At 41.3% G+C, this 20,834-nt stretch overlaps 2 protein-coding genes across 2 annotated transcripts in view; one reads left to right on the top strand and one right to left on the bottom strand.

The window, feature by feature from the left end:
• nf1a (neurofibromin 1a) overlaps window positions 1-20,834 on the bottom strand; it is a 96,466-nt gene that overhangs the window by 12,375 nt on the left and 63,257 nt on the right. The window contains 12 exon segments of the mRNA XM_042486303.1: window positions 1,361-1,487; window positions 2,658-2,798; window positions 4,392-4,493; window positions 4,839-4,980; window positions 5,066-5,127; window positions 5,643-5,857; window positions 6,048-6,327; window positions 9,753-9,893; window positions 9,978-10,171; window positions 11,485-11,687; window positions 12,153-12,493; window positions 12,640-13,072. Coding sequence (XP_042342237.1) covers window positions 1,361-1,487; window positions 2,658-2,798; window positions 4,392-4,493; window positions 4,839-4,980; window positions 5,066-5,127; window positions 5,643-5,857; window positions 6,048-6,327; window positions 9,753-9,893; window positions 9,978-10,171; window positions 11,485-11,687; window positions 12,153-12,493; window positions 12,640-13,072 — 2,381 coding nt within the window.
• Window positions 17,332-20,491, top strand: LOC121942970 (cell wall protein DAN4). The gene is made up of 2 exons (XM_042486300.1): window positions 17,332-17,484; window positions 17,830-20,491. Exon 2 carries the CDS (start codon window positions 17,871-17,873, stop codon window positions 19,089-19,091), a length of 1,221 nt encoding a protein of 406 aa, XP_042342234.1. The 5' UTR covers window positions 17,332-17,484; window positions 17,830-17,870; the 3' UTR covers window positions 19,092-20,491.

Here is a 20,834-nt window from a genome sequence, read left to right as displayed (position 1 = left end):
GCTAAGTAAATATCTATAAAAATAGAAATATTTAATACACAATGGCTGTGTGAAGTGTGTATTTGTTGCATTTAAGAATCCCAACCCTTCTCAATGGCCTCACGTAGCACCTTTTGGTCACAAAAGCTCCTATTCAAACCAAAGCTGACTCAATAAAAGTAACAGACACCATGAAGTAGATGCGGATCAGAAAGTGCAGCAATCCACTCTTACTATGAAGTGAAAGTTAACGCCATAAAACAAAGTGTAGTTTTTGGACTTCTGCTCTACTTATGTGTCTTTATATACTGTCTATGTACCAGACATACAAATGCCACATCTGGAGTTAGCATCTACTTACCTATCTATCAAGTAGGCCTAAATAAAATCTGATATTATTGTAATTTTATGTGAAATTCATGAACATTTAAATAAGTTACTGTACACATTTAAGAGTTCCACATTTTGAGAAATAAACTGTCTTTCATTCTATGAGGAGCTTTTATGTTTTTATTTCACTTATTGAAACTATCATCAAAACAGGATCTCTGCATCTTGTGCGATATATATGATTTTAATGGTATGAAAATGGTGAGTGACAGTTATAAACTTTTTTTATCAGACAGCGCATCCGCTGGCCAGTAAAACATTAGGTCATCATCAAGATGAAATGAAGGAATGCAGTATTAATCAGTGGTACAATCATATTATTAAAATGTAGCATTATGAGGGGAAACATACATCGCGTTCCCCGGACGTTTTAACACCGTGGTCACTGACATGAGTCAATACAGCACCTGCTGTCACAGCACGGAGGATAACAGGGATGCAATATCCTAACAGTAATATCCTACGTATATATAAAATGATGTACATTTTATGAAGTTAAAAATAGAGTGTTATTGTTTTGTATTGTCGGCAACACCATGCTGAGCTGCCAAAACCGCCCCCTCGGCCCACAGAACAGAGAGGTGGAGATGACAACAGGCAGGATTAAAAGACTGACCATAACAGACAGCATGATAATAACATCCAAAACACAGCTGGACACCTCATAGCAACATTACTGTGAAAGTACGAGAAAGAAAGAAAGAAAAAAAAGACCTTTGTAAACAAAATTCAAGACTTTGTTAAGGGATTTAAAACTTTTTAAGGCCCTATTTTAAGAATATTAAATTCAAGGTTTTTTAAGACTTTAAAGACCCCTCGTGTATCCTGCATACTGACAGCAGACAGATCCGTGGTTTTACTTTTGCAATTTATGTTTTTCTTTATAGGTAAGTGATATGAACATGTAAACCCATGGTTCCATCAGAGACCACACTGCACTGAACATCAATGACCGCTTGTGGATACTCATCTCCATCAGCGGCTGCTTTACCTTTGAGTAGGTGGCCCACCAGTGCAAAGTTGAAGTTGGCACCGAAGTTGAGGCCCACAAAGTGATCCATCTGCTTACAGTGCCATTCTAACGGACGCCTGATCTCCATGAACACCTCCTCTGGACTCTGGAGGAGCATATTAGACAGAGAAGACAAGAATGGCTAAGCTCTGTGGAGTCATATTTTCATTTTAAATACATGCATATCAGGGGCTTGCCACAATTCACATTTGCACATTAGCGTTAGGTCTCTTAATGCACTTAATGAGTCAAAAAATTAGTCATGGCTCCTGAAGTTACTTTAAAATTAAATGACATTGCGTTCAGTGTGTTTCCTTTTTTCTTTAACTAAACATCTGCAATCATTGACACAGCAGGTGATGATCACTTCACAGAATCTCCACAGACATACATCTCTACAAGCTTTTCAAGTGTGGATTTCCAGTAAAACAGTAACAAAATCGCACCGATCACTGAACCAATATTACTGAAGCAAAGTGGTAATATTGATACATATATCATCATAGGTATCATTTTTAAGATTTGCCTTTATTTTGAAAATGCCACGGCACGTCTGTGACCTCGTTTCCGTCCAAGAGCACCTATTTTCTACACATTCAAACAGTGCTAGCAGCTTAGCATCAGGCAGACAATGACAAGCAGCAAGAAAAAGACCGTAAGATTTTTTACTGATATCTTCTCATCTCAAGTTCAAATACATCTAAGTCATATCGTGGCAGACTTTGTGATATCAGCAAAGATTGTATTGTTGTCTCAGAAATCCATTTAATATGGTATGATAATGAAGCCTACAATTTATACCACTATTAGAGAGAAATACAATGGCTTGTTTTAGCTTGAACATACCCTCCTCAAAGATTCAAAGAATGCATTCAAATGCTCACATTATTATTACCTGTTATTGTCATTGATTGTGGTGCCTTCTTTGTTGTGCTGACTGAGCAAAAGAAGTTTCCCATGAGGCCAATAAAAGATATGTCATCTCATCTTATCTGATCTACCTACACAAGAGGAAAGCTTTGCAGTCTACCAAATGACTACCACTGTAATGAGCACTACAGAGTGGCACCACAATCAAATGATGGTACCAGAGTGAGACGGCACATTTGGATTTAGTGTGAAGTTATTGTTTCAATACACTGTCAAGTGTCCTTCAGCAGCTGTCAGTGCTGCCTGAATGAGCTTTCCAAACCCACATGAGAGCATGATGATATGTGAGCAGAAAAAAACCTTGTGTCTACAGGGATGTGTAGTGTGTGTTTGATGTGTGTTTTACCTTGTCATTGAAGACACGCATTGTGTCCAGAGTGTGAAGGTTCTGCTCCAGCAGGGCAGTTCCTGCAGAGTACAGGTTGACTTCATCCAGCTGCAGCACAGCCACTGCCACCCAGAACAGAGCTTTGTGCATGGGAGACTCCTGCAGACACACACAGAGAGGGCGTTAGGACAGGAACTGATGCGTGGTGAGACCAGTCCAACACAGCAAGAGAGGGTTGCCAATGACATAAATATGAAACAAATTCTAAAAAAATCACTGCTTGATAACTGATCTTCCAACTCCTTCACATTTACTTCTAACTGATGTAGAACTTAACTGATTACTAAAATACTGATATCTGAATGACATATGATTGAACTTTGCAGAAATATTGCCCTACAGATAACTCAAACATTAACTCAGCATTGCTGAAAATAACAATCCAACTTTACCACCGCTAAACCAGTTGTGATGAATGTTCCTTCCCACTGTCACTATCCGGCTCATTAACCAAACACGTAGTCTGCTAATCTGCTACAAAATGTGTGAATGGAAACAGCTACATATAAAGACTGTGCTTTGTGTGGTCCTGCCTACTAAAGGCTCACCCATGCCTGTATTTGCAGTCGGTTAGATTATGGCAACGGCCTGTTTGTAGGCCTTTCAAAACAAGCTGTTCGGACATCTTCGGCTGGCTACCTGTCACCCAGAGAACTAATTTTAAAATCTTGCTACTTTTCTATAAATGACTCTGTGGCTCAGCACCAAAATATATCTCTGACATGCTTGTGACATATGAACCTTCAAGGAGCCTCAGAACATCAGGGGCCTTCAACATGCAGACTGGAGGAGCCAGCGATTCAATCACAAATCTTCTGATTAGTGAATGACCTTCTCTATGTCTGAGCCACAGCCGCCTCTCTGTTCTTTAACTAATCAAGCTGAGAAAAAATCTTTGCCACCGGCTGCAATCAATGCTGTGTTGACGAGCACAGGCTGTATCATAAACTTTCACAATAAAAAAAGGCATCTGATAAGCCGTTTAAAATACAGCCATTACATCATTTTCATATCTGATGTCTCCAATAATGAAAAGACATTTTTTCTGACCTGCTGCTTGCACACATTTTGTTCATTTTAACCTGTAACCATGAATTCAAAATGTTTTTACACAACATTTTTGTGGCTCACCCGATGGGTACCCGCAGGTACCAGACCCCTAGCAGGACTCTGTCAGCCATACATAAAGTTTAAAATTCAATACTGAAACAATCTAGTCTAAAACTTATGAATCCAGTTATTGATCTGTGGCTCAGAGGTAGAGGGGGTCGTCCTCTAATCGGACGGTCAAGCAGTTTGATCGTGGCTCCTTCAGTCAGCATGTGTAAGTATCCTTAGGCAAGATTCTGAACCCCATATTGCTCCCAATGCTGCATCATCGGAGTGTGAGTGCTTGTGAACGGTAACTGAGTAGCAGGTGGCACCATGTACAGTAGTCTCAGCCACCAGTGTATGAATGGGTGAATGCGACATGTAGTGTTAAAGCGTTTTGAGTGGTCAATAAGACTTTAAAAGTGCTATACAAGTGCAGTCCATTTACCATAAAACATCAATGAAGCTGACACAGATTACCTTTCATTCCCAAATTAACAGCTTCAGGTTAGGTCAAAAATGTATCTAAAAACAGATTACTCTGGTTGGAAAATAATCAGCACTAATTTGGCGGGAGGGGGGTCTACAGTGGCTGAATACCTTGCTGAGTAGGGGCTGCAGTTTCGTCAGGGCAATAACTGTGGCCTCAATTAATACTTGGCTGTTGTAATTGTCGGGCCCCTTCAGACAGCTCTCCAGACCCTGTGATGGAGAAGGAATTGAGAGAAGGAGTTAGTGGGAGGAAAAGGAGGGACACAGAGGGTCATTAAAAGACATAACATAAAAAAAAACATCAGTGGAAAAGGGGTTTTAACTTTGCCTTCAGTGATACAAAGACCTATCCAAGTCATAGTGTATTATGACCCAACATGATCTGTCACTGTGTGACCGCCTTTGATACGTAACAGCTTAATACTTGCAATTCCAGAATAATATTAGCAAAAATGTCATCCACATTTAAGATTACTGCTGGAGCCTGTACAGTGCACACTATTTATTTTAAATAAACAGAGGCAGATGTCATGGTCTTGAGTGAGGGTCACTCACTCGGTCGATGCTGAGCAGAGGGCTGGCCTTGCTGAGGATTCGGATGATCTGCTTGATCTGGCCATGGCTCACCCTCTTACTGATGCAGCCAAACACCACCAGCGCTCTGGGCTGGAGAGAGGGGTTGTACTGGAATGCAAACCTGGAATCCAAAGACACACGTGTTACAAAATGCACATTATGTTCTTAACATGGATGCATTCAAATAAGATGGAGGAGTTTCATACTTCTGTGCGAGCTCTGTCCACTGGTCTAACCACTTGCAGGCTGGGATATCCCTCATACAAGCCTGGGGGAAAGAAAAGACAGAGCAGACAGATTTAAAGAAACTCAGGTGTACACAAGTGTGAGCCTTAATGCAACTTCTGGTTTTTATTTGGATAGATTTTACAGATCTTCTCCTAAGAAGCTGTCAATGTGGAAGAAACACTGCACTCCCAATGCTCTTCTGGTCAACAACAGAGGATGTCACATTTGGCTAATAACCTCCAACACAAAGAAAGTGCTCTATCATCTATCTTAAGTGCAGCAGTTTTATATCAGTAACAAAAATTAAGAGTTGCTTGTTGTATTTTAGTTTTGCTCTCCTTCTTCCATTATTTTGTTGAACAATCAAATTCAGCATTTAACACACTGTATATTCAGTATTGTAAAAGAGATTATTATCACAGGATGTACATTTTTATTATGAGAACATTGTCATTTCTGCTGGGCTCCTTGGATTTTGCTGCACGAAATAAATGCATTGGTGGAAGAGGCAGGAAGTGAAAACAGATTTTAGGTAGCCTCATTTTCTAAGCTGACCTCCATAATCTCCAGTAAGGCCTCAGTGACGGTCTCCAGGGAGGACAGGGCAAACGTCTCCCTCTCGTAGGAGCCTGGCGAGAAGGAGCGGTCTCTGTAGCTGGAGCGGAAGGCAATGACGGCGGCTGACTTGACTTTGCTGATGCCAAACAGCAGGTAGAACTTGGGCAGGGAGAACTCAGTCAGGCTCAGCCTCAGAACCTGCTTTGTCTCCTCTGAAATCATTGAACACAACAACACACATTTATCGTGACAGGAAACAAACTCTGGTTTGAGTACTTGTAGCTTCCTGCCTGCTCTCAAATTAGTCATCATACATCATTTCCATGTGCTGTGACGAATGTCCTTTACATTCTACTACAGCAGGCTGCAGGCCAAATCAAACAGCTGTAGTTAAGCCCTCACCACTGAAGTTCAGCTGCGAGCAGGTGCAGAGGGAGTGGATGATGTTGATCACCAAACCGTGGGTGGAGGCCCTCAGGGACAGGGGCCCGGTGGCTACAAGCAGGGTCACCACGTGAAACAGGTAGGGCAGGTGGGCCGCAACATCCAGGGAATTGTTAAAGGACAGCATGAGCATATAACGTGCCAAGATAGCGATGTCGTCCCACATCAGGTGCTGCTCTAGGGTGGGTGTTGGCGACAAGCACGTCTTGTCTATGATCTTACACATCCGTCCAATAACCTGCCACAAAGAAGAGGGAAGACTAACACTTAAAAACTACACACACAAGCCAAACTGTTTGTATCCTTCTTAAAATGATGATTGAAAAACAAAACATTAAAACATATCAATCAACTCTGTGCAGGCAGCTATCCGGACAAGATACGATAATACAGTATCATTACAATACATCTGGAGGTCATCAAATGTCACAAGAGCTAGCTGCTAACTATTAAGTGTTGATTTAAAAGTATAAAAAAGGATAGCTAGCCTGTTTGCTCCAGTGATAGCAGCAAGCAAGCAAAGGTTGTGCTATTGTCATTTAATCAAGAAACATGTCACTGTTGATCTTTGACCTCTTGGCTATAAAATGTCATTTTATCCTGTTAGATATTGTGTGAAATGTTAGATATGAATTATTGGGTTATGGCCGAAACATGTTTTTATGAAGTCACCTTGACCTTGACTTTGGCCATCAGATTCTAATCAGTTTAATCTTGAGCCCAAGTGGACGCTTTGAGGAAACTCCCTCAAGGCCATCTTTATTGTGTTCATGAGAAAGAGGCAGATGAAAAGTCACAGTGAGCTTTAAAAGAAAAAAAAAGTCCTGCCATGACATCACACAGTAACAGCGTGAATAAGACCAGCATAAAGACTCATGTATGGCCCTGCAGCTATGTACACGTTTCATTTTGATGTTCTTAAAGTCAGAACAACACTCTCGTAAAACAAGAGAAAATGAGTGAGGGAAGCAGCACTTCAGCTTCAACACTGACTGGCTTTTCTTTGTCAACAAGCTTCACAATGGCCACTATTCAGTGCGGAGCTGGTGCCTGCCATCATAGGAGCCAGGGCCTGGCTTTTCTATTGTGTCTGCTGCTGTATGTTGTGTTTGTTTATCTGAGTAGCAGACTGAATTTGGATCCAGAGCACACAGCTGATGGATAGTGAGTGAATGAGTTTGTCTCTTGGAATACTTGAAGTCAGGACTGATTTACGGCATTGGATTGATTTCTACCCTTATAAAGTAAGTAGTCATTACATTAATGCTGATTTCTCACCTCAGTGTTAGAGTGGTACAGAAACTCATCCTTTACAAAAGTTAAATTCATTTTTTCATCTTGTCACTTTGATAATATTCACTCAGCATGTCAATGCTGTAACTAACAGGTTTGTATTAATGTTCAAACTAAATGTAACATCAGGTCAGTGGATGTATTTCAAGGCTTACAGGTATGTTGTCTAAAACGTCGTGTCAAACTTTAGTGGTCTGGGGCTCCCAGAGTGGTGTGATCTGTATGCAGGCCTGTAAACTCAAGTGGTACGAAAAAGCTGAGATGTGAAAGTGAACTTCTGCAGGGGGTCTGAAAAAGGTCTTGGCCTTTTTAACTTGTAAATGGAGCGCTCTGATGCACTTTAACATGAAAACAGAGGCCAAGGATATACTGTTTTTAACTCAAGGTTCTGGCAAAAGGTCAAAAGATGATGTCTTCAATTCGACTGCATTATGTCAAAGTCCACGTCTGTATTTTGCCCAGATACCACGTTGTTGCTCCTTATTCCTTTTCCTCTGTAACTACTTCTGTTTGCTTTATTTAAAGAATGGCTGGTAGTGAAACTCCATCCCTTTAGTGCAACACAACACTGAGCACATTGTGTAGCATTGTGTCAACTGATGCCAGATCACACAGCGATGTTCTGTACAGTCGAGGTGCAGTAGCAGTGCTGTTGAGAGGTGCTCTCCACATAAACCTGCCTCAGTAGCTGGGACAGTCCAGGGAACAAATGCAATAAGAAAAAGCTACTTCTCTGGTGCTAGACTCTCCTAGTGTGTGATTATAAAAAATGCACAATAAAGCAGCAGCTGTTTCCGCATGCATCACGTGCTGTCCTCCACAAGGTCTTGAAAAGAAAATCATTGATGCCCAAAAGAGAGTGAATGTGGTCAAACAAAGAGTAGTTACCCCACTTCAGCAGCAACCATAGCTCCGTTTAACAGCACCATTTACAGCAGACGCAGCCAAAGAAGAAAAAGTACCTACAGGTATGGTGAAGCAGGATCCTACACCAAGAACAGTGTGTGTGTCTGTGTGTGTGTGTATGTTAATATGTGAGCAGAGATGACCAAAGCCCACAACCTTCTGAAGTTATTGGAGAACTACTTTTCTGGCCATGACCATGTTCACAACAAGAAGACAAAAGACAAAAACAGCACTTCTTGTTTTTTCACAAAATGAGTCCCCACTTCCCCCCACTACATGATACACACAACATGTACACTCTCAAACAGGCAAATTTTTTGCTGCTTCATTTCCACAGGGGAAATCCTGTCACTGTGACAGCCCTATTGCTGGTTCACTTGCTCTTTCTGATAGCACCAAACCACAGTAAGTGCTAGCTCACTTTTCTCAGGTTCTGTAACTCTAGTCCATATTGCCACCTAATTCTTCTAGCTTTTAGATGGCTTCCATTAGTCGGAAGTTGGCAGGACTCTCGATGGTAACGATCCTCTGCTACCCGTATTTTTTTTTAAAGATTTTTTTTGGGCTTTTATTACCTTTAATTAACAGGACAGTGTGAGCGTGAAAGGGGGAAAGAGAGAGAGGGAGACATGCAGAAAAGGATTCGAACCCGGATTTGAACCCATGACCGCTGTGGTGAGGACACAGCCTCTGTACATGGGGTGCCGCTCTATCCACTGAGCCACCAGATGACCCTGCTATCCGTATTTTTTGACAGAAAGACAGCCTTTAGAATTTGGCCAACTGATACCAACGGTGCTAGAATGAAATTATTTCAAGCGTATCAACAGTGGCAACACTATGTAGAGGATTTAACTACAGAACCCCAGGTATGAGATCTGAAAAAAACAGGAAATCTGTTCGTATTACAGCACCTTCAGTTCCCTTTTCTCAAAGTCAATGGTTTTTTTAAAATGAGTTTTTGATTCTAAGCCTGAAATGAGGTATGTAGGTAACAAAAGCTGAAGAGACTTTGATGTTATGTTCTACAACATCAAATACGTCAGCAAATACCCCACCGTGAAATCTGAAGCTTTTTTGTGTCTTAAAAAAGACGGTTGCAAACAAGTGGCTAAATGAGACTACAGAATGTCATCACAGCGAGCCACGCTGAACATGACTTCACAGCCTAATTGTGGGGCAACGTATAGTTGTGAGACTGCAGTGTAGTTTGTTTATAGCCGCACATTAGCTTTTTACTTCTGGTGATTACATTTAGCCTTCAAAAATCCTAGAAGTGGCGCTCATTCTCGAAGATTATCTTGCTGAACAAAATGTGTAAGTATCATAAACGTGTTTACCACAGAGCTTATTTTGTGCAAAATCCAATGGAAAAATCCTGTGAGGTTTCTGTGTACAAAATCTGTCTATGATCAAATCCATGATCCGTTACTGCAGACACTACTCCAGAATGTATCAGCTCACCTTGCTGGACACCAGTTTGACATTCCCTGAAGCCAGAGCCACTGCAGTATCAGCCATGACCTCTGCTTTGATGGAGCCCAGGCCTCCCGTGGCACTGGTCTTAATGAAGCTGTCCAACACAACGTCCAGCAGGTCTGTTATCTGAGAACACAGTGAGACAGTTACAGCAGAGGTCAAATCCACAACACATTTTGACGTCTCAGGCTGTGGGCGTGGTGGACTCACCTGGCCCAGGCTTCCCCAGATCTTGGCCTGAATAGACGGATACATCTGCTTTTCATTGATCGTCATGGTGATGAGTTTGTCCAAAATGGCAGTGACACGCTGGCGCTTGGCATCGTCATTGTGCTTACAGAAGCGTACCAGGTTGAGCAGCCAGGGTGTCATGTACTCCAAGCAGAGATGCTTCAGCTCAATGCCTGCAACAGAAAAACAGCCAAGTCCATTTTTTTAGTTCACAAACACACCATCTTCATTTTAAGGGCCACTTCCTGACTTTCCACATAAAGATTACTTAACTCTGAATCCAGAGTGCTCACTCAGTCTGTGAAAAGGATTGTATAATGTCCTCTTGCTCTATGAGAGCTTTGTCAAACCTGGCAAGGAGGCTCTAACAAATGTAGTTGCAAATGTATGAGGTTTTACGGAATGATAACGTCTCCAAAAATATTGTGGCTTCACAGTATCACAATATTATGGAATTATTATTACTGTTAGTCAGAATGACCCTTAAAGTAATGAAAATACAAACGTTAGATTTGGTTGAACAAACATTTTAATACAATCATTGAAACTTGAAACCATTTTTTAATATTAAAGTGTCTCCCTTTTGAAAATAACTTTAGAAAGGGTGAAATTATCCTGTTAGTTGCTTTTTTTTCTCCCCAATATTGCAGATAAGCAAATGTATACGATATGATAGCCGTCAACAATCATATCAAGGTATACCCTAAAATCAGTATATCGCTGCAACCCTAGTTGCTATTGTTTGCATCATGGGAAGTGTAGGATCCCGTTGAACACACCCAGTACTTACAAAATATATGCAATATTACACATATTAACACTTGTTATATGACTTAGTTGATTTTACATGTTCTAGTTCATTTTTAAAAGAGGGTGCTAGGAGTTGAACATCCAACATGTGAGCAGTGAGAGAATCCAGTCATTTAGGATTCAACAAAGCAAAAGAACCACGGTCACCCATGACAATGAACTTAACCAGAAACACGTTAAAAAGCTGCAGTGTCTCTGCTCTTATCACTACTGGTCCAGCTCAGCGCTGCAAATTGCAGCCTGCTGACACAAGAGCAACATGACACCTGCTTCACATAATGTAAAAAGGAATGTATGAAAACCCAAAGCTTCAAACTGATAGGAAACATTTGTCCTTAATAGTTTGCCGTTTTTAGTGTCCTTGTCTAAAATGGGGACAAGTCTCCTTTTCACTCCTGCTCAGCTGATTATCTGTTTATGTAATGAACATGACTTACTGTTTGTGTGCTCAACAACTTATTTGTACGAACCCTGAAGGAAGCCTGATATGTGCAAACACAACTTCATGCTTTACAGCGAAGATCAGAAGTTCAAAAAGCCATTAGACTACAATGTGTCTATTCGACTCAGAAAGAGTAAATGTAGTCTAAGGCATAAAGTTACACACAAGGCTGTATGGCAGCATAAATATGGGATCGTGTGTATGTCTTCCAGCAGCTGTGTTTAGTGGACTTACTGGACTTGCTGAAGCCTGAGATGCACTCTTCCAGAAATTCCAGAGTCAGATGGGGCTCGTTGGCAGCCAGAGTCTTGCTGATGGAGACTATGAAGAGGGTGTTGTTAGCTGGGATGCAGAGGCCTGACGTCTCCAGCAGCTGTCCCTCTATCTTCAGGTTGAATGTGCAGGTCAAAGCACACAGTAGATTGTACGCTGCAGACCTGGATATGGGATGGACAATACATCAGAGGTATTAGGCCCTGTTAATAGGAGTTAATAGAACTAGTGTTTTCTAGTTTTCACAGCCTATTCTTTAAGTGTTATTTAACTCTAAACTAAAGCCACACAAGGTCATTTTACAGTTGCAGCTCAAAGCACGACTTAAAATTTTGGTATTTACTAAAGCAAGTGCAAGTGGTACAAAAGCAAGTGCTGCTGCACTTTAAACAACAATATGGAGTTCACTTTTCAGTTAAAACTGTCATTTCCTCCAGCTGGGAGGTGTCTACAGTACTAGTCACAACTTATTTGGCAAAAAGAAAAACCTGTGATGTCTCAAATAGTTGGATTAGATCCTCTTTTCTTTTGCAGCCTTTTTTTAAAAGCTGGTAAGGCTTCTGTGTTTTTCTAGGCCAGAAAACATTGCTACAATCTCTGTAAATGCCCCGCAGGACTGCAGGACTGACCTGAGGCTCGGGTCAGAACTGCCCAGGTTCAGCAGGGCGATGTTGAGCAGAGTGCCAGGAACATCTTTTGGTCGGATCTTGGTGTGCTGTGGAATGGAGTCAGGCTGCGACAGCTCCCAGCGTGTCCGGATATGGATGATGGACTGGACGATGGCGTCACACTCCTGGTGCATGAATGTAAGCGGTGTGCCCTGGTTGGCCATAGTGAGGGTAAACTGGCTCTCATCAACCAGACAAATCTCCTCAATCTCCGAGGCATAGTAGACATCATTGAGGAAGACGGGCTGGCCGAGGACTCGGGTCCGCTCGGCAGAGGTCACCTGAACTGCTGTCGAACCCACCTGATCAGCAAGAAAACACATTTTAGGAAACCCAAAGCTTGTTTAAATGTTTCTAATAATCCTACCTTCTTTGATATTATCCTTTCAGTCCAAAAGGTATTCAGCACCTTTTAGTACAAACAGCTAACTGTGTGCTGCAAACTCACCTTTATTGAGACCTTTGTGTCTTTATGTGCCAGCTTGAGGGCATTATGAAACACTTTAAGGTCTTCTTCCAGGGTCAGCGTGGCTGCGGGCAGCTTCTGTTGATCGGGTTCAATGTGCTCGGCCAGTTTAGCTGGAGAGTCGATGAACTGGAGCCGCTTGCTGCCCTTCAGGCCCGTCAGTAGCCGCTCATGGTACTTGGTGTACTCCCTCACCCAGGTGTTACAGTTGTAGACATAGACAGCTGCTACATTCTCATAGGCAAAGCCGGGAAAGACCACAAACCACTTGGACAGGAAGTCGGTCTTGAAGCGATTGCTGGGTCCTACATGTGTTAGGTCTACTACTATCTCATAGGGCTTAGCATAGTAGGGTTTGAGAGTGAGGAGGACGTGGTAGATGAGCAGGTCACCATTGATCTGGCCTGTTTTGAACCTGGAGACAGGAGATAAAAAAAAATTAGCAAGGTCAAATTCAAATTCAGGCCCTCTGTACTGAAAAAAAACAATACTGTGTTTGGGGTTAGTCGTGTACGCATGAGCCTGCCTAAAATTGTTAGACATTTTGGCGTGTGAGAATCTACATTTTATTTTTGTCTTTGCTTTCTTGAAAGAGCTCTTCAGCATCTGTGGTATCAACGAGAAGCCCCAGAATAACCAGAGCAGAGAAAGGCCCAGAGAGGGGGTCAGGAAGTGAGTTCAGAGCATTTCGAGAGTCTGCCTGCAGCAGGTGTCTCACTCTGTCCTTCAAACAAGACCTCCACATAACAATTCTTTCAAGTAAGTATTATCAATACAAGATCATACTCATGTTAAAAGGGAAACTTTGAAAATTATTTAGGGCAAATTTTATTGTAAAATTAATTTTCTGTACTGAATTTTTGGCAATGGTATTGTACTCTTCTACTTCAGCTGGGCTTAGAGTGATTCAGTGCATTGACATTCACCTTTTAACAGATCTACTTCTTTTTCAGAACATAATGGAAGGAACCAGAACTTCTCTCTGGCTGTTTCTCCTACTCAACCAGTTACCGTTCTATCCTGCTGATGCAGACCGAGACCTTTCAACCCTGCAGCCGTATTCCTACAAAACAAAAGATCAAGCTGGCAGCTCAACCTCTGGTGCGGAGCTGGACCTCAATACCACTGGCCTGACAAACTCACTTGACGCAGACACCAATGGCACTCGTGCTGACTGCTTGATCGACACTGAGATGGGTCTGATTGCCATAGGTTCAGCAGGGGGGCTCATTGTTTGTCTGCTAGCTGCCACTGTGGTATTGGCATGCCAGGTCTGCCTCCTTCAGCGCCGGGTTTATGCCCCCCGCACCTCTCGGTCCAACATGGACTTGGTGAGCGGTACAGGCTACTGGGGCACTGACCGACCCGAAGTCGGAGGACTGGTTGGGCCGTGTGATGCCAGCGTCATGCTAGAGGAGGTAAGGGCAGACAGCCTGATGGAGGAAGAGAGGCAGGCTGAAATTCAAGAGTCACAGGAGGAGGCTGGTGTCGGACTCGAAAAAGGGGCCACGGCAATGACTTTTGATCCTGAAGGGAAGAGCAGTCAGATGCAGAGCTCCAGCTCCAAAGACTCCTGTCTGGAGCTTCCCAGGGATCTGGAGGACATGCCTCTTGTTGTGTGAGGAGCTAACCCCACCTCTGTAAACTCCAGCCCTGATACTTCACTCAAGACAAACCAGTCAGTTCAGCTGATGTGTTGTGCTTTAACCCTTTGAAACCTGAGCAAACTGGCTGGAAATCTTTTAAAAACAAGGGAAGAATGCAATGAGCCACAAAAGAAGAAATGACCCAAAATTTAGCAAGAAATTTGTTAAAGGTAAAGGAAAATGACCTGAAGATTAGTTAAAAGTGCTTTAAAATTAAAATTATTGTGTAACATAATTTTAAATATGTAATTTTAAAATTACTGTTCGGATAATTATTTCGTTTTTCCCTTGCTTTTTTCTTTCTTTGCCTAGACATTTTTCCTAGCTTTTTTATAAAATAATTTTCTAAATCTACCAATTTGTGAAACATTTATTACCAAACTGCTCATTGCCCTTTCCCCATGTTTTTGAAAGATAATGCACCAATTTGCTCAGGGTTTAAAGGTTCAAAGGTTCGTATACTTGTGAAAGGTGTCTGAAAGCTCCAGGTTTCAAAGGGTTAACTTTGCATGTTCTTCCCAGTTTATTTCACCTCACAGAATTAAACTAAAACATCGGTCCCGCCACCTAAAGTTATGGTCCCATACCAAAAAAAGCTAGCTTTTTTTGATACCCTACTTTGAGAAATATAAATACATTTGAACAAACGCCTCGAAAAAGAAGCCAAAGTTTTTAAATGTTATTTATATAGTACTATATGACCTATATCTGGAAAAACTTTAGTTTATGTAACTATCAGGAGGTTTGCAAATCTGTCAATGCAATCAATATCAGTTTTGGGTACCCAATGGTTTTACTCAGACCTTCAGACATTTTGGTCAGTACCAAAAAATATGTTGTTGTTCAATACCTACTCCTAGTAATTCATTTTTTGAATGACTTCTTCATACCACTTAGACAATAGTATGGAAAAAATACTCTGAGTCAAGTCAGCTTAATTTCATTTATACAGCCAAATATCACAAATCAAAAGTTTGCAGTATACAGCCCCCTTTGTACATGGAATGAGGTATTTATGATTAGAAATACTCAAGTTCAAATAATGAGAACATTTGACTTTGAGCTTTTTTTGTTAAGAACAGTGCTGCGGACTGTACAACTCTACTGTGTACTTCCTGGCCAAGTCTGTGGTCGAGAGTAACGCAGCAAAGCAGTGTTCTGGGCCAATTTATTGTCAGACACAAGAAAAAAATATTTTTAAAAGGGTGAGGTGTACATTTTTCCTGGTAAACATCTAACATAATATGTTACATATTTTTACACACTTGCTTAGCAAATTCAGTATTCACTGTAAGACTACTTAATTTGTCTCAATTTTCTGGTTTTACAACAAAAATGAGAGGACAATAAACAGAGAAAAGGGTAGACAAACAACAGGTAGATTGACACACTTTATGGCATCAAAGAGATCCCAACATCAGTTCCTTGATTTGACACCAGGGACCTTGATTGCTGTCAAAGCCATGTAGAAATGACGGTCAGAAAGTTGTGCACAATGTCTACTAATTGTTCTTGTTGTATTAATAAATCTATGTTAAACTTTCCTTCTGTCAGTTTTGCCGTCTATGATCTCTTACCTGTGCTGTAGACTTTCTAATAGTTTGTTTCTTTCTTAATATTTGCACATGAAATTGAGCCTGTAAAAATGTCAGGTATGAAATAAATTGCTCTTTGCATTGTGTCAGTGTCTGTCAGATGTGTTTCAAAACAATAATCATGATCCTGGTCACTATCTATTAATTTATAATTCTTCTTTCTTCTTAGTGAAGTGCAGCTATATATAAAAAAAGCATTGAAAACTGTTGTAATTGTGTCATAAGTATTTTCCTTGACCTCAACTACAGTGGTGCAAATTGGAATTTTCATTAGGACGAGTGCAGTGTCCGTTCAATACACGCCTGTTCAGAAGTGGCTGACTGCTCGGTCTGTGGTACTGCTTCCTACAGCTTCCTCCCAAGCCACAGACCACTGCAGACCACTGTCCAAGACTGACAACCAACAACACTGCTTGTACTTTACCGCCACATCTTGGTGTTTTCAGCAGCTATTGCGAGCTGTCGTGGTTGTGTTCCAGTGCTACTCACACCAACACCGAAATGGCTCAACTCAGTCATTAAACCTGTTAATAAACACTGCTGTGATGCTCACAGTTATCTTTGTCACCATGTGCGTGAGACTCTGTCACAGACACAGCAGCGGTCTCTTGATAAACAGAGAGAAAAAGAGGGGCAGAGCGGATCAGCACATTCTGATATCACCGAGTAAGTGTTGTCCCTGGATCAGTGACTCATTTGTTTGTCCAGGATTCACATTCTAACCAGCTAATCAGCAGCACTTCTCGACTGTGATGCCATTCACAGTGCACCGTGTCTATAACCACTCATAAGGAAAAAACCAAACAAAACACACAAAAACAAACAAACGCCCATTTCAAAGCCATTCAGCAGTGAGTTAAAGTTGCAGTAAAGTTGCCGTGGTTGGAAAATTTGCAAGGTCATGTAAAATTCATAGTGATTGCCTGAATTGTTGTAATCGCCACATCAAGAAATCCTGGAGGGACACAACAAGAAACATTACGACGTTATGGCCCATGTTTGATTTGAGCCAGGTCGAGTCACTGAGCATGTTTTTAAAGAGTGAGTCATGTCTTATGTGCTTATCTGAAACAGCAGGTAGATGCTAAGTGAACGTGGAGGTGCATCCACTGTTCTGGTCACTGACTCCACAGGATGAAGGGCCCTGTATGTTCTCAATCTAATGGCTGCAAACCACCAGGCATACATTAAAAGTACATGTTTACATATCTTTGTCCTGGAGCTTATTAAAGTCAATGTGCTGGAAGACTGGATTTCTACAAATGTTAATTCAGTGTAGTTCTGCACAGTTCAGTGTTTAACACCTTACCACAGTAAGGCTTTGGTGTGAAACAAGAACTACTATGTTTAACACACCAGATTGAAAATGCAGGGGATTGTCATCAGTTTCACATGTCACACTTCCTGTAAGTGAGGCAAGACCGAGTCAACATTTCAGCAGAGAGAAGTCTTCTATGCCCCTAGTTCCTCCAAGGGACACGCTGCCAGACAAGCAATATCAAAATATCCCATAACTATTCAACTTTTTACACATCCTGGAACAACACAGCTGACGGGTGACGGAGGTTATTTACATTAAGTCACTGGTAAGTACATTTTAATCATTTAAATTATTAATGGAGCTTTAGGACCGCCTAATATCTTGAATGCTTTGATTGATGCTGCAGCTAAAATTTGGGACCACACAAAAATGTACTGAGACTGAGCGAAAGATGGCAAATCTATTTACAGACAACTTGTATATATTAAGTGGAGTGAAAACAGTGTCACTGCCAATATTTAATGGTGATAATCACAACTGAATTCAAGATTGAGAATTGATAAAAACGAAGTTGCATTTTGAGGAAATGATGCAACAGCATTTCATAACACCATATTGCTTTAGATGATATGCTCTGCATCTCTAAGGAAATTAACTTCCTCTGTTCTAGCTACAAGAACACAGCAGCCAGCCTGAAGACTGAGGGATACAATGACCTTCCACTTTGTAAGCCTAGTGTTCATATGGCTGCCACTACTGACAGCAAGCAGCACAGTGACATCTGGCCACAACAACAACTTCAATAATGCCATAACAGGAACTCAGGTAACACGAAATAAGTTCACCCATGACCAGCTGACAACACAAGAGATGTCCAGCTCAAACCCACTCTCAGCGGTCTCAGATCCTACCATCACACAGTCTATCAAAGCATATGTAAATCCAACGGAGGAACTAGCTACAAAATCCAGCACTGAACCTTCACTGCAAACAACTTGGACAACTTCTTTGAAGACAGTCTTCCCAGGTATTCAAACAGCAGCAACTCCAACCAATTCCACATCTGCTCAGTTAGACGGCTCAACAGTAGAGATGAGGCCCACAACAGTACAAATCAAAGGCACATCATCAGAAGTAGCAACTGCTACCAGTCATGCGAGCATCCCAACCACAACTACAAGGGTACCACTAACGCTCAGCAGCTCCGCTCAAAGCCAGTTCACCAGTAATAAAGTTACCCGTCTATCTGCACGTCCAACACAGTCGACAAACCTCATCTCTACTAAAACCACATTTGCCAAGCCTGCTGAAAACAACTCTACAAGTTCAGGACACGTCACGCTAGGTGATGCAACGCAGTCTGCAGGTTCATACAAAACTTCAGTGGCTATGACAAAGACACCATTCATCCACATCACCAAAGCAAAGAAAAGACAAGATCCCCCTGAAAATAATGCAAAGTCCAATAAAAGCACAGACCACAGTAAGGTAGTGGCAGGGCTGATAGGTGGAGCCCTGGTACTGATGATGTTTGGATTCCTACTCATCTACATCAAGAAAAGGAAGCTTCAGAAGCATCAGATTACCACTACAGACTGGGCAGGTCCCTCACCGTTTCTTGAGGCTGGAGCTGACAACGTCCAGGTAACACGGAGGTCATCCAACCGAATTTCTCTCTCTAGCTTCCTGCCTCAGAGGCTAACAAAAAGGTTGTCCTTGCTCCCAGAAACAGATGAACAGTTAGAGGACATGACACCAGGTACTACATTTGGAGCTAAACATCAAGGGAGTACATTTGGCCAAGAGGAGGATGGAAATGATGAACAAGTCAGCAATGGGACTGCTGTAGTTGTCCTGGAAATGAAAAACACTGGAGATGATCCAGATACCATTGAAAACTCTGTCTCAGTGACTTCAAAAAAGAGTGAGTAGTTTCTAGGCAGCAGTAAATATGATTGAGAACACAGGAAACTAACTTGCCATAGTTTAAAGAAAATATGACAAGAGAAAAGTCATGTTTATCCAGGGTACTACTGCAAAATTTAAAAAACTTAAAGGCATTACAGCAAAGCAGTATAATATTAACACAGAAGATTACAAAATAAAAAAGTCCAGAATAATGTTTCATCTGACATAAAAGTCAGTCCAATTGAAAATGAAACATATTCGTAAGTCTCACTGATTGCTGTCTGTAGAGTAATGTAACATGTGCAGTTGACAAGTAAAAAGATTCAATACGTACCTTTGGCACTGATACAACCCTCTATAGTTCATATATCAGGTTTCAAAACTTTCAAAATATTTCTCAAGAGCAAATTTCTCAACATGTGATTTTCAGATTAGTCATAACTGAATGTGTTTTGTGAAGCTTGTGCAATGAGTCTAAAAAGTGGCTTTATACGATGTCCGCTCACAAGGGAGTTTTGCCACTCATGGTGTGCCAGTGGGAGTGTGGGCACCACTATCAGACTGTCAGCCACACGCCCCATTTTCCCCAGGCTTGGCACTTTTCAGCTCTCAGCTGCACCTACTGCAGACTGTCAGCGTCTTTATATGGGAAACAGAAGAAGACTACTCACATGAGGCTGTGTAAGATAGTCAAACACAAATGAACAACACAAAATGAAATGTATCGAACTGCAAGGCTTTTACATGTGGATTCACTGGATTTTCTTTTATTGGCCTTCAGACATATGATGACATAAGCCTATTTGTTAGCAAGATATCTGAGACACTAATTACAAATCTCAGTGACACTGGGTGGAACATTAGAGCATGGTGTGTATCAGGATCCATGTAGGGAACCAGGAACTTGTTAAGCATTCTTAATGAATTTCCGGCATTACTATTTGTGCAGCTTAGGCCGTGAGTTCAGTTAACTTAGTACTTCTACGTTTCATTTCTATTAAAGACACGTTAGAAAGGGCTAGATGTGTAGTGTAGGAGGGCGTACTGCTTACTGCCACAGTGGGTTATGGGTTAATGGTTTCATATGTTGACTGCACTATTCCATGTGGTTATGTGGTTTTCATAATGTGTCATTTCTAGGCTGTGAGAGAAGAGTATGTAGATGTATTTAATCGAGGTGTTAAGTCTTTTTGTTCCTTTGCAAGTTGGTAATTATCTTGATCATGAAGCTTTTGCTCAAATTTCTGTAATTATGTATTTTGTATATCTGACTTTCTTTTATTGTATCTGAAGAGAATAGAGAATTGTGACTCTTAAAAAGCCTGGTGAAAGCTCTGTCACGTCTCTGAGTGGTTGTGGTTTTGAATGTAAAATAAAAAGCACACCTACTTTTACATACCAATAAATCCAACAGCTGTACATTAGCTGGTTGCTTCAAATGAATTTATAACTATTCAAACCCGGCAAGCCTGACATGCTGACTTCACAGCAATCACGTTTACAATATTTAACTATTTTAGCTCAACCTAAATGATAATAATACTTAAAGGGATAGTTTGGATTTTTTGAAGAGGGTTCGTTTGGGGTACTTACCCACAGAGAGTATATTACAAACTGGAGTCTGATACAGATGCTACACTATGTACTGCCGTGGAGGGGTCAGCAACAAAATGGATTTTAGCCACCTAAAAAAAGTCCTGTGGGTAATATACTGTCTATGTCCCCTCTTCAAAAAAACTGAAATATCCCTTTAATAGTCATTATACT

The sequence above is a fragment of the Plectropomus leopardus genome, chromosome 5, assembly GCF_008729295.1.
Source record: "Plectropomus leopardus isolate mb chromosome 5, YSFRI_Pleo_2.0, whole genome shotgun sequence".
NCBI classification, from domain to species: domain Eukaryota; kingdom Metazoa; phylum Chordata; class Actinopteri; order Perciformes; family Serranidae; genus Plectropomus; species Plectropomus leopardus.
Note: the sequence above shows the minus strand (reverse complement) of the source record. Positions and strands in the feature narration are given on the sequence as shown.